Below are 13,215 nucleotides of genomic sequence, written 5' to 3'. Positions count from 1 at the left end.
TTTTGGAATTCCTCCTGGACAGAAGGTTGAAATGCAGGACATGTCCTAGAAAAGGAGGATGTCTGGTTTCTTTGAATGGAGGACATTTTGGAATTCCTCCTGGATGGAGAAGGCTGAAATGCAGGACATGTCCTGGAAAAGGAGGATGTCTGGTTTCTTTGAATGGAGGACATTTTGGAATTCCTCCTGGATGGAGAAGGCTGAAATGCAGGACATGTCCTGGAAAAGGAGGATGTCTGGTCACCCTGAATGGAGGACATTTTGGAATTCCTCCTGGACAGAATGCTGTAATGCAGGACATGTCCTGGAAAAGGAGGATGTCTGGTCACCCTGACCAAGGCAACTGTCTGCACAGACGTCCTCCATTATCTCCAGTTGCTTCCACTGAGGTCAGAACATGGAGCCCAGCCATGTGATTGTTGCTGGGATGCAGTGGCCTTACACTAGAGTGTCACCTGGTGTGGACAGTGTCACTTGAGAAGGGCACACGTTCAGCCCTCCTGCATTGAAGGTATCACCTGTTGTCACCTCTGGAGTGTCAGCCGGTGCAGGCTGGACTCACTGCACCTCCCTAATGACAGCATTGACTGAACACTTTGTTTTGACCTCAGCCATGCGTGGCCCCATGGCAACAGCAAGTGATTCGCAGCGGAAGTGGGATGCGCATGCGGACATCATAGAAATGAAGGGCCAGGTAATGGGGGATCATAGAATCAGAGTTGGAAGAGACCACAAGGGTCATCCAGTCCAATCCCATTTCTGCCATGCAGGAATACAGAACCAAAGCACCTGCAACAGATGGTCATCCAGCCTCTGCTTGAAGACCTCCAAAGAAAGAGACTCCACCGCCCTTCAAGGCAGAAGCATCTTCCATTGTCTAACAGCCCTTACTGTCAGGAAGTTCTTTCTAATGTTGAGGTGGAATCTTTTTTCCTGTAGGTTGAATCCATTGCTCCATTGCTAGTCTCTGGAGCAGCAGAAAACAAGCTTGCTCCATCCTCAATAGGACATCCCTCTGAGGCCAGGATACTCTGGAAACATAGGAACCAGTTTGGAAGCTGCTGCTGCTGCTCCCCAATTTTTGCTGCCCAAGGAACTTGGCTTCTTCCCCCAGCAAAGGACAAAAGTGTGTCCAGTGGGCCGTATGTGGCCCCCAGGCCCCATTTTAGTGGCCCCTGAAGCAAAGCAGCAATCTCCAAAAATCCTCAACATTCCCCTTTCACGATTCCCTACCCCCAAATGGCCCACATTCCTGAAAATAATATGTAAATGCAGCTGTTTAGCTATCCCATCTCCTCCTATAACCCCCCCCCCCCCAGAAGGGCCAAAATAATTGCCCCCTCCCCTGTTCCCATGTCCAAGAACATGAATGAAACCAAATGATCTTGTCTTCCTATGTTGCCGCACTGCAGAACTAATACAGCTTGACACTGCTTTAACTGTCATGGCTCCAATTTATGGAAGCCTGGGATTTGTAGTTTGTTGTGGCACCAGAAACCTCTGACAGAGAAGGTGAAATGTCTTGCAAAACTACTAATCCCCAGAATTTCGTAGCATGGGGCCATGGCAGTGAATGCAGTGTCAAACTGCATTAATTCTACAGATTCAGCCAAGGTCAGTCAAGACTGCAACTCAGATGTGTGTGAATATTTTCATTTCTTCTCTGTTTGGAGGTCAAGATATAAATACTCCTCCACAGTATTCTGTTTTGCAGAAGAATTATTCTGTGAAAGAAAATACACAAAAAATAACTCCTTTCTGAACAGAAAACAGGTGATTGTTTTTAGGCAGCGTTTTCTGGGCAAAGGACCTATGTATTTGCTTAATTATTTTTCTCGCTGCAGAATAATTCCTTTTTAACACTCTGGGATGTTTGAATACAGGGAGAAGATTGCACCAAATTCTCACTGGCCTGTTATTCCTCCTGATGAGCATCCAGACGAGCATCTTTAGACCTGTAAAGAAATACACAACCATAAATATCATTTCCGTCTCCATTTTGAGGTCATTTTCCTGTCCCATCCCAAGAAAATATTGCAATAGGTCTAGAAAATTAAACTTTGGGCCCTGTCTCTTATACGGACGGGATCAAAAGTGATGTGAGATTTACGTCCTTCTAGCCTAGGAGATGTAGTTCAATGAGGAAATGCTAGTAGATGATATTCATCTCACTTTGACTAGACTACAATTTCCATATTCTTGACAGAGGACAAGGCAAAAAGAAAAAGGGGACAATTAAACTGAACATATAGTACCTAGCACACTGTAGCCTCCATTTGCCCCAGTTGGGCAGGGATACTCCCAATTAATCCTCTGTCATCCCACTTTTCCCCTGGTTTCTCTTCATTTCCCTCCTTTGTCTTCAGTTTGTTCAAAGTACAAAAATAGTTTGCCCTCCATTAATTCTTCAGGAAGGAGAGGAGAGGAGGGCTGCATCCACACTGTAGAATTAATCCCACTTGGCACCAACTTTAACAGCCATGGCTCAATGCTATGAAGTTTTGGGAACTGTAGTATTGTGAGACACTTAGCCTTCTCTATCAGAGACCTCTGGTGCCATAATAAACTACAGTTCCCAGGTTTCCATAGCATCGAGCCATGGCAGTTAAAGCGGTGTCAAACTGGATTATTTCTGCAGTGCAGATTCAGCCAAGGATACACACAGTCTTTCCCTTCCCAGTCAGCATAGGCAAAAGCAAACTCCCACAGCCTCTGCCAGGCTGTCTGTTCTTCTCTATTAATAACTTTTGCCATCTTGAGCATGCTCTGAAGCAATGCTTGGCCATATTCACCCTGGTTTTCATCTGCAGATATATGATGTAGATGGTTTCCATGAAAGGTTGGAAGCATGATAGATAGAAGTTCTCCTGCAGATGCCCTGCTCAAATGGAGGGGATGATGGGTGTGAGCTAGTGCTTCTGTGACTAGCCATCCTCCTTTTCCAGGACATGTCCTGCATTTCAACCTTCTGTCCAGGAGGAATTCCACAATGTTTTGAGCATAACTAAGAAGCATGAATTTACATTTATATGAGTGTTTTTTTAAAGCTTTTATTTGGTAACGTATTACATTTTTTTCTTGACTATCCTCCATTTTGTGGTGCCTTATCCTCCTTTGCAGTTAGGACATCTGGTCACCCTGTATTGTGCATTATTTATCCGCACGAATGGGCATGTGCAGGAGAACTTCTCAATGGACTGGGCCCACAATGGCCAATGCAACCAGTTGTTGATGGCAGTGCTCTTGTGCATCTCCTACACAGTGCTTCTCCATCCCAATGCACCTGGCCATGTCCTAATAGGTTGGCTCTTGGGTGCATTAGTTCAGGGTGGGTATAGTCTTCCCTTCTGGCATTCTTGGATTGCTCTCCTTGTTGGGGACACCAGAAGGCCATCATCCCCTCCCACCTCTTCTGCTTCCTTTCATCCTGTTAATCTCCAGAACTGCCTCCAGCAGGAATTTGGAAAAGGAAATGCAAGCATAAGCATAAAAGTATACTTGGAACCAAAATCTACAGTGGTAGAATTCAAAGATCTAGCCATGTTACCCTGTAGAATCAGTATGTAAAGAGATCTTGTAGCACCTTTGAGACTAACTAAAGAGAGAAGTTGGCAGCATGAGCTTTCATAGACTTACATCTATTTCCTCAGATGCATCTGATGAAGTAGACTGAAGTCTAGGAAAAATTATGCTGCCAACTTCTCTCTTTAGTTAGTCTCAAAGGTGCTACAAGATTTTTCTACATACCAAAATCTGCAAAACAGGGATAGTTTTATTGGACCAACCAGAATGCACATTGAAGCAGCATCCAAAATCCATAAAACAGTGTTACCTTGGCTTGTTCATCAGGTAAAGGAGTTGAAAATGATACAGGAGGGAGGGAGAGAGAGAGAAAATGGACAATGTTAGTCCTAGGCCTGCATTTGGTCCAGATGTTGTGGTTGTCCTTAGTTCTGATGGCCTGGGATGGTCTTCATGCAGGTGGGACCCTCTTCCTTCTGGTGAATACTGGAAGATTCAGTCCAGGAAATAAACTTTAAATTCCATTTGCAAGACAAAATGCTACTGCCTTTTGAGATTCAGTTTGTCTCCAATCCTCTGTGGGCCATAATCAAAGTTCTTCTGTTGGAAAAGCATGGAGGCTTCCTGAGAAATCCAGTGTTCTCTTCCTAACAAAGGGGCTTGTAGCCTCACAAAGGATTGGAGACACACTGGATCTCAAAAGGAATAGCCTTTTGTCTTGCAAATAGAATGTAAAGTTTATTTCCTGGACGGGATCTCCCAGTATCCCTATGGCCTGAAGGAGGAGGAGGCATGAATACCCTTCCATGCTACCTGAACTGAAGACAACAACCACAACATCTGGACTAAATGCAGGGCTAAGGCGCTCTCTCTCTCTCTCTCTCTCTCTTTCTTTCTTTCTTTCTTTCTCCTGCATCATTTTAAAAACCTTTCCCTTTTGGTGGAGCTTCGAAAGCTTGCAACCTGTATAATGTGCATTTTGGTTGGCGCCATAAAAGTCTCCTCGTTTTGTGGATTTTGGATGATACTCTCCTTTGCTCTATGGCCAACGCAGCTAACTACCCCTGGATATGTTTTATGGAAAAGAGAGTTAGAGGAAGGAGTCTGCTTTCCCTGACCTGAATGTGTCAAGTTGTTCCAAGAGTCAACTACACCTGGCAGAATGGGGAGAAGATGGCATTCAGATCACAGCGGTCATGGGGCATCCATAGTCATGCTTTCTTTCCTCCCCCCTCTGTTTTTCTCTCTCTCACGCTCCTTTTTTCCCTCTCACTCCCTCTCATTGGACTCTTTATTTAGCAATGGCTGCCCCTGGGGCGAGTTGCCAGCCCATGAAAAATCCTTCTGTCTTAATCTGTAAATGCCAGTTTCCCCATAATGTAAGAGAGTGTGTATGAGAGTGAGAGGAAGAGAGAGAAAGAGGGAACGAGACAGAAATATACAGAGGAGAGAGAGAAGGACTCTGCGGTTTGCCCTGGATTTCACCAAGGGAGCTCAGCCCAGGCAGACATTCCTGGAATCGTTGCATTTTTAATTCCTCTTGTTCTCTCCTGAAATTCTCACCTCCTCACTGGGATTTATGCACCACCGGCTGTGCGTAAAAAAAAGAAAAGAACAGGTCATGGTTTGGGATTATCTGTCCCACTCCATCCCATCTACAGCCTTCTGCCTAATCTAATCCTTCCAGCGCTTCATGTGTCAGGGAGTTCCAGAGCTCACAAAGGGCCTGTTTGCATGGAAAGGGAAGGAAAGGGGTGGAAAAGGATCCTTTTCCTAATACAGTCAGACCTACCTATCCATGGATTCAACCATCCATGGCTTGAAAATATTTAAAAGCATATAAATCCCAGAAGCGAACCTTGGTTTTGCCATTTTATATAATGCCATTGTATATAATGGAACTTGAGCATCCACGGATTTGGGTATCCACAGGGGGTCCTGAAACCAAACCTGAAAAGAAGTGCCTCTCCTCAAAGCTTGGGAAACCTTTCTTCCCTTGATTTCAGAAATCCTCCCCTCAGAGCTTGGGGGAAAATGATCTTTTGGGGACATCAGCTCCCAGAATCCCCCACCATCATAGGGACCTTGCCAAGCTCAGTGTCTCCTCTTTGTGGGGCACAGCTACAAGCCCTGATGAAGAGACTGTAGTGGTCTGGATGTTGGATTAGGATACTACAAGATCAGGGTTCAAATCCCTGCTTGAAGATGGCTGAGCTTGGGCAAGTCATTCTCTCTCAGGGTCCTTTTTTTTCCCCCCCCCCCCCACACACACACACTGTGACCCATCTTTACAATGCAGGACCAAATCCCCAATTCCAGTGTGGACTGTCTTCATGATGCAAGGCCAGTTCTGCACCACAGTTGCCCTTTCCACCTTTTAAACTGGCTTAAAATCACTCTGCTTTTGCTCAATATTTGCAGAAAAATCCAGAGCGCTCTTTAGCAACGCCAGGCACACATATGTCCCGCTGTGCTGCCTGCTGCCGATGGCATAAGTCGCTCTCTCTGAGGTCACAACGAGGTGTCCAGCCATGTGGTCAATGCTGGGCACCTTGTTTCTGACCTCAAGGGGTGTGATTTGCACCAGCAACACTAGCACCACCAGACAGCATAGCTGGACGCTAGAGCAGCCCGGAGTATTTTGGCGGATCTTGGAGGAAGGTAATGACCAGCCTCCTCTGAACAAATCTTGCCAAGAAAACCTCGTAATAGGTTTGTTGTAGGGTCACCAAAAGTCAAAAGCAACTTGAAGGCACACAATACAATAGCCTCTGGCAAAATGTATGACCGCTCAACCATCTGGACATCCGCCCAGTCTAACGACACAACTTGAACAGCTCCATAGAAGGGAGGGGATTGGCATTGGGGATATGGGGCTTTGGAAGGGGGGCAGAGGAGACATCTCTATGGGCCTTGGCCACTTCTTCTCATGTTGACCACAGGGATTTTTCTACCCTGGTTTTTGTTTTGTTTTACAACGGAGTTTCCTAATTTGCCTAGATGATGCAAGATGGCTGAAGTTGTTGTTTGTTGCTGTTATGTGCCTTCAAGTCGCTTCTGACTTATAGCAACTCTAAGGTGACCCTATCATGGGGTTTTCTGGGGCTGAGAGTGTGTGACTCACCCAAGGTCACCTAGTGGGTTTCCATGGCCGATCGGAGAACAAAACCCTGGTCTCCAGGGTCATAGTCCATCACTGCAACCACTGCATCACAGTGGTTATTGTGTGCTTTCAGTTTTACTTTGACATGATAACTCTATCATGGGGATTTCTGGGGCTGAGAATATGTGACCTGCCTAAGGTCAAGCAATGGCTTTCCATGGCTGAGTAGGGATTCGAACTCTGGTCTCCAGAGTTGTAGTCCAACCCTACACCAAGAATCGCATGTTTGTAGAGCTTCTCCAACTTTCCTGCTGGCTTCTTGGCTTTACCTCAAGAAGCAAAACCATCTCTGTAGGACACCAATTAAAATATAACTCCTAAAGACAGAAGCTTCCTTTAATGCAACGTGCTTCTTTTCATTTCAGCCTGACTCCCTCCTTCCCGCTTCCATGCCTCCCTCTTTAATCATCCTTCATCCTTCTTTCTTTCTCTTTCTTTCTTCCCTAGCAGGGTGCCGGCATCTTTTGTTACCTACATGGCTGCAGGTAGAAATTTAAGAGGTGCAGCAGCCTTTTCCCATTGCAGTGGGTCTATCCATGCTGGGCAAAGGTTGCACCTGTTGCAGTCTTGACCAAAGCTCTCAGGTTCAAAGGTGTGCCATATGCAGCTCCCTGAAAGTTGGCTTAAGGCCTGAGTTCACCCAAAATGGAGGAACTGCCTCTCTCCCCGCAAGAACAACAATTCACTTTGTGGATCCCTTCCACCACTGTTCAAAATTTATTTATTTGTCTATTTAAATATTTACACCATACCCTTGTATCATCTCAGTGAGAACCAATGTGGTGTAATGGTTTGAGTACTGGACTCGGATTTTGGGAGACCCAGATTCAAACCTGGCCACGGAAACTACTCTGGGCGACTTGGGGCAAGTCACACTCTCTCAGCCTCAGAGGAAGGCAATGATGGCAAACTTCCCTTGGAAGAAATAAGGCCAAGAAAGCCCTAGAAGAGGCAGCATAGTGTATGATTTGAGTTGTAGACTAGGATTCTGTTAGACCCAGGTTCAAATCTGCACTTGGCCATGGGAACTCCCTGGGTGACCTTAGGCAAGTCACACTCTCTCAGCCTCAGAGGAAGGCTATGGTGACAAACCTCATCTGAAGAAATATGGCTAAGGAACCTCCAAGATAAGTTTATTTTAGGATTGCCGTATGTATGAAACAACATGGAAGCACACAACAATGACATACCATCCAAACTCAATAGAATCTCTTTAACCAACTGAAATTGTATAAACTAGTAAGAAATCGTTTAAAGAGTCAATTTTTTTTTAAAAGGCACATCAAATCATTTGATAAGTTAAAACCAGACTATCCAAATAAGATAAAGCAGTTTAAAGCGACTGAAATGCAGGTGCAGATTTAGATAAAATCAATAAATAAGTAAGGCTCCACAGTCTTTTATGAAAAGACAGGTCTCTGCTGGGTGCCAAAATGGCAGCAGCGTTGGTGCCACTTGGGCCTCTGAGGGGAGAGCATCCCAAAATCAGGTAGCCTTCGCAGGCCCTGAAGGGAGGCTTTCCAAGCTCCATGGGGAGACTTTTTAAACTCTGTGGGCAGCTTTACTAAACCCTAAGGCAAGGGTGGCGAACCTATGGCTTGCGCGCCTGAGGGGGCACTCAGAGCTTTCTATGTGGGCACCTTCGCCCCAGCACAGAGTTCACCAGAGTTTGTTACTAGAAAGCCATGGGAACGTGGCACTTTGCGATAAATAAGTAGGTTTTGGGTTGCAGTTTGGGCACTCGGTCTCTAAAAGGTTCACCATCACTGCTACGTTCCAAGCTCTGAGGGAAGCCTTGCTAAGTTCTGAAGGAAGACTTTCCAAGCCTTGAGGCTTTCTAAACTCTGAAGGGAGCCTAATTAAATTCTGAGAGGAGGCTTTCCAAGGCTTTCTTAAGAAGTAGGAGACTTTGGGGCTCAATAGATGTGGCCCCCACACGCCACAGCCCTGATCTGGCCTTTCTCCAGCATTAAAAGGAACAGCAAAATGCCACTCCTTTTTGCGCAGGGGAAAAGGCGCCTTTGCCGTCGTGGCAGCACTTTCTGGTGCTCCTTTTAGGTGCTGCATCATGTGGATGCCAGTCTATTCAGCTTGTATCCATACTCTGTGGAGAGATTTTTAAAACTGGGGGTAGGTTTTCTAATCCCTGAGAGGAGACTTCCCAAATCAGGAGGACAGCCTGGCTGAAATATGAAGGGAGATTTTTTTCTAATCTCTGAAAGAAGATTTATCAAACTATCAAGAGAGCCTTGCTAAACTCTGATTCTAACCCTAACTCTCCAAGCCTTGCTTTTTAAATTCTGAAGAGGGCTTTCCAAGACTTTCTAAAACTGAAGAGAGCCTTACAACGTCCTGAGAGGAGCCTTTCTAAACTCTGAAGGGAGACTTTTTCCAATCCCTGAGGGGAAACTTCCTAAATTACCAAGAGGGCCTTCCCAAACTCTGGAGGGAGACTTTCCAAGCCTCGCTTTTTAAATTCTGAAGAGAGCTTTCCAAGGCTTTCTGCGCTTGGAAGGAAGAGTTCTACTAAACTCTGTGAGGAGGCTTTCCAAAGTTTTCTAGGCCCTGGAAAGACACTTTCTAAGCTCTGTGGAGAGACTTTTTAAACTCTGTGGGCAGGTTTTCTGATCCCTGAGGGAAGACTTTCCAAGTCGTGCAGAGAGAGCCTTGCTAAACTCTGAAGAAAGACTTTCCAAAGGTTTCTAAACCTCTGAGGGGAGACTTTCCAAGACTTTCTGAATAGAGGCTTTCCAAGCTGTGTGGAAAGACTTTTAAACTGTGGTTCTTCTAAGCCCTAAGGGGAGCCTTACTAAACTCTGAGGAGAGCCTTTCTAAACTCAGAAGGGAGATTTTTACTAAACTCTGAGGAAACTTTCCAAACCATGAGGAAAGCCTTGCTAAAGTCTGAAGGGGGACTTTCTCTAATCCCTGAGGAGAGACTTTCCAAACTATGAGAGAAGGTCTGAAGGAAGACTTTCCAAAACATGAGAGGAGGCTTTCTAAGGCTTTCTAAACTCTGAAGGGACCCTTATTTATCTCTGAGAGGGGAGACTTTCCAAGCTCTGTGGAGAGATTTTATTTTTTAAACTATGTGGGTAGGTTTTCTAATCCCTGAGAGGAGACTTTCCAAGAGGAGAGCTTAGCTTGGAGGTCTTTAAACAGAAGTAGGATGAGCATCTTGATTTGTGTATTTGCGCATGGCAGCGGGTGGGACTAGAAGATGGCCCTTTTGGTTCCTTCCAACTCTGGGATGCTATAATCCCATAATTCCACGAAGGGAGACTTTCTCTAATCCCTGAGGGTAGATTTTTCCAAGGCTTTCTAAACTCTGAAGGGACACTTTCCAAGCTACTTGAGGGGAGCCTTACTAAGCTCTGAGGGAAGACTTTCCAAGCCCTGAGAAGAGGTTGGCAAAACTCTGAGGGGAGATTTAAAACGTTTTCTAAGACCTGAGAGGAAGCTTTCTAGGCCCTGAGGGGAGACTTTCCAAGGTCTATGGGGAACATTTTTGAGGAGAGACTTTTTACTATTCATGAGGGAGGCTTTCTGAGCTCAGAAAAGGAGACTTTCCAAACTTTGAAGGGAGGCACTTCTTATATTTCCAGATAGTTGAAAATCGATCGCTGGACTTTTCAAGTTTTCTCTTCAACATTTTTCGGCAGTCCATGCAACAACCCCTGGAGAACACCAGACCTAAAACCTGTCAAAGGTTGTTTGCTCGGTGTTGAAAGGCTGCTGCCATGTTGCAGAAATAAAGCATTTCAACACTGCTTAAACTTCCATGGAATCCTGGGATTTGTAGTTTGGTGGGGCACCAAAGCTCTCTCTTATAAGGAAGGCTAAATATCCCACAAAATTACAAATCCCATTATTTATTCATTTATTTAGGTATTTATATCCCTCCCTTCAGCCCTAATGGCTCTCAGGGCGGCTTACCATATTATTTTTAATCAGACAGTTCCCTGCCCTCAGGCTTACAATCTAAAAGACACGACACAAAAGGAGAAGGGAATGATGGAGGGAAAGGGGATGAGGTCCAGTGGTTCTTCTCTCCCTCTAAGGCCTGGACCAAGGCAGATGGATTGGAGGGAGGGCTCTTCCTTCTTCCAGGCTAGTCTTGATGGAGCTTATTGCGTTGCATTGAGTTAAAGCTGTGTCAGACCACTTTAATTTTTGCAGTGTGGATACATCCTCCTAAAAGTCACAGGTGCCCAGCTAGAATAAGAGTAATAACCTTTATTTTTATCCAGCTTCTCTGAACAGATTGAAGCGGAGAAGCGTGATAAAAATAAATAAATAAATAAAAATAATAACAGTAAGAAGAATAATAGCTGGGCTCCTGTGACTTTTAGGAGGATGTATCCACACTGCAGAAATAAAGCGGTCTGACACCGCTTTAACTTAATGCGACGCAATAATGGGATTATTGCAAGAATAGGCTAACAATAAAAATGGGCTAACAATAAAAGCATCAGTAAAATATAAGAGTTGGTCACACCATTATCCCCTCTCTCTGGGATTCTACTTCCAATGCCCTCATCCCCTTGCGAAGCTTGAAAATGGGACCCAAAATTGGGGCTTTCATCCATTTTTTAACCTTTCTGTTCCCTCCTATAACTGCTTTCCTTCCACCTCCTTACTCCCCCCAAAAACCTGGTTTCCTCTCTAACCAACCTTTTAATTTCACAGCTTCTGATATATTATCTTTGTATTTCTGTGTCGTAATTTTTTTTTTCGGTGGGGGAAAGGAAAAAAATAAACGTTTAAAAGCCGCACCAATACACAAAACACATACAACACGCCGACCGGAAAAACCAAACAAAACCGAAAGAAAGCAACTTAAATCTAAAGTTTGTTTGTATTTTGCTAAGTGAAAAAGACAGAAAGAACAAAATATTGCTTTTTCCCCTTTTTGATGAACCAAAAAAACCAAACAACCGATCTCTTTTTTTTCTTGATCTTTCTCTCTCTTTTTCCCCCTTGTCCCATTTTTCTTTTTTCTTCTTTTTTCTTGCTCTTAGGTCCGCTCACGAAAAAGCGTGAGGAGGCATCAACTAACAATCCCACTCCAGACGAAGGTATTTTTCCTGCATGTTTCACAACTTGCTTCTTTTTTTAACAAAACAAAACAAAAATAAATAAAATTTTAAAATATATATATATATATATCAAAATTATTTTCCTTTTTTGTTGTTTTTTGGTTTTTAACTTCTTCTTTTTTCATTAAAAACCAGAACAAAATCATATATATCTTAATAAATTAAAATTAAAAACATTTTGGAAACCTCCCCCTTCCCCCTTTTTTTCCTTTTTTCGATCTTCTCTTTGAGCAAAAACAAAACGCCCTCCTTCTTGTTTTCCGAAAACGTCCGAAATCTTTGCCAGTGATTCAGTTTCCTCCTTTCTTTACCTTTTCCTCTTTTTTCTTTTCCTTTGTCTTTTTTTGGAAGGGAAAAAATAATAAAATTTGCCCCAATCCAATTAGCCGTAGAAGAGGGTTGTTAATATTTTGTTATTCTCTAATAATCTTTGTTCTTACACGGAAATGCCTAACTTTCTTTGGGGTTGTTGGACGTGGGGGAGGGTGTATATCTCACAAGACCAACCTAATCTTGGCCTGTTTTCCCTCTTGTTTCTTCTCATTTGCTAATTCCACATGATTGAATTTAAAGTGGATTTTGGGGGGAGAAAAGGCAATGCGGGGTGTTGCCCATTGTGTCATTATTTCTTATCTGTTGATTAAATTGTCTTTTAAGAAAACAAAAGAGAGGGACGAGAAAAACAATTGTTTAATAGCAGAGGTGGGAAGTCTGTTTTTCACGCACTTAATAGTTTCACGTCCGAAATACTAAGAATTTAGGATGATTGTTGGAAATACTAAGAGTTTTTGGAAGGATTTCTAGTATTGCTCTCAAGAAAGTTAAGGGAGTACTTCTTAAAAGAAGAAAAAGGAACTTATGCTGGCATAATCTTTGTGTAAATCCAATCTGCTGAAGAGGAGACTATGCAATGAAATATAAATGTCATTAGAATGAGTAATATTATGTTAGAAAAGGAGCTTTAAAAGAAATGGTTTTTGTTTACCAGACATTGTTAGAGATATAGAAGGGTAGAAAATAATGACAGAGTTTACATGGAATTGATTAAGAAAAAAGGAAGTGTAATAACACTGTAAATATGTACAATAGACATTAATGATAATGTCTTTTATTTGTGATGAAATTATTCAGCGGGACTCCAACTCCCAGAATCCCCCCAGACTGACACAACTCTAGGGGTTGTGTTAAAAAAAGAAGCAGCAGCATTTTTGACCAAAAAAAAAATCTGGTCAAGGGGATTCTGGGAGCTGTAGTCCAGAGAAGTAACTTTCCCAAGCTGCTTTAAGGGAGATACACTGTGAATTGACTCGTTGCATCTCTGAAAAGGTGGCAGACAAAAAATTCATTTGAATCTCTTTTTTCATAGGAGAAAGATTCTGTGTGTAATTTCTTCAGCGACAGAAGATGCATCTGCACTGTAGCAATAACGCA

The 13,215-nt window shown here is 43.6% G+C and overlaps 1 protein-coding gene across 4 annotated transcripts in view; it reads left to right on the top strand.

Moving 5' to 3' along the window:
- The window catches only part of NLGN2 (neuroligin 2), a 69,790-nt gene that overhangs the window by 19,814 nt on the left and 36,761 nt on the right, over nucleotides 1–13,215 (top strand). For 2 of the 4 annotated variants that reach the window (XM_042474131.1, XM_042474132.1), the window contains exon 2: nucleotides 11,707–11,763. The exons of 1 other annotated variant lie outside the window; for it this stretch is intronic. In XM_042474131.1, the coding sequence (XP_042330065.1) occupies nucleotides 11,707–11,763 (57 nt within the window). Of the gene's footprint in view, nucleotides 1–9,854; nucleotides 10,092–11,706; nucleotides 11,764–13,215 lie in introns of those variants that run through there. One more of the 4 variants, XM_042474133.1, reaches the window with a different exon arrangement.

The sequence above is a fragment of the Sceloporus undulatus genome, chromosome 6, assembly GCF_019175285.1.
Source record: "Sceloporus undulatus isolate JIND9_A2432 ecotype Alabama chromosome 6, SceUnd_v1.1, whole genome shotgun sequence".
In the NCBI taxonomy this organism is placed as follows: domain Eukaryota; kingdom Metazoa; phylum Chordata; class Lepidosauria; order Squamata; family Phrynosomatidae; genus Sceloporus; species Sceloporus undulatus.
Note: the sequence above shows the minus strand (reverse complement) of the source record. Positions and strands in the feature narration are given on the sequence as shown.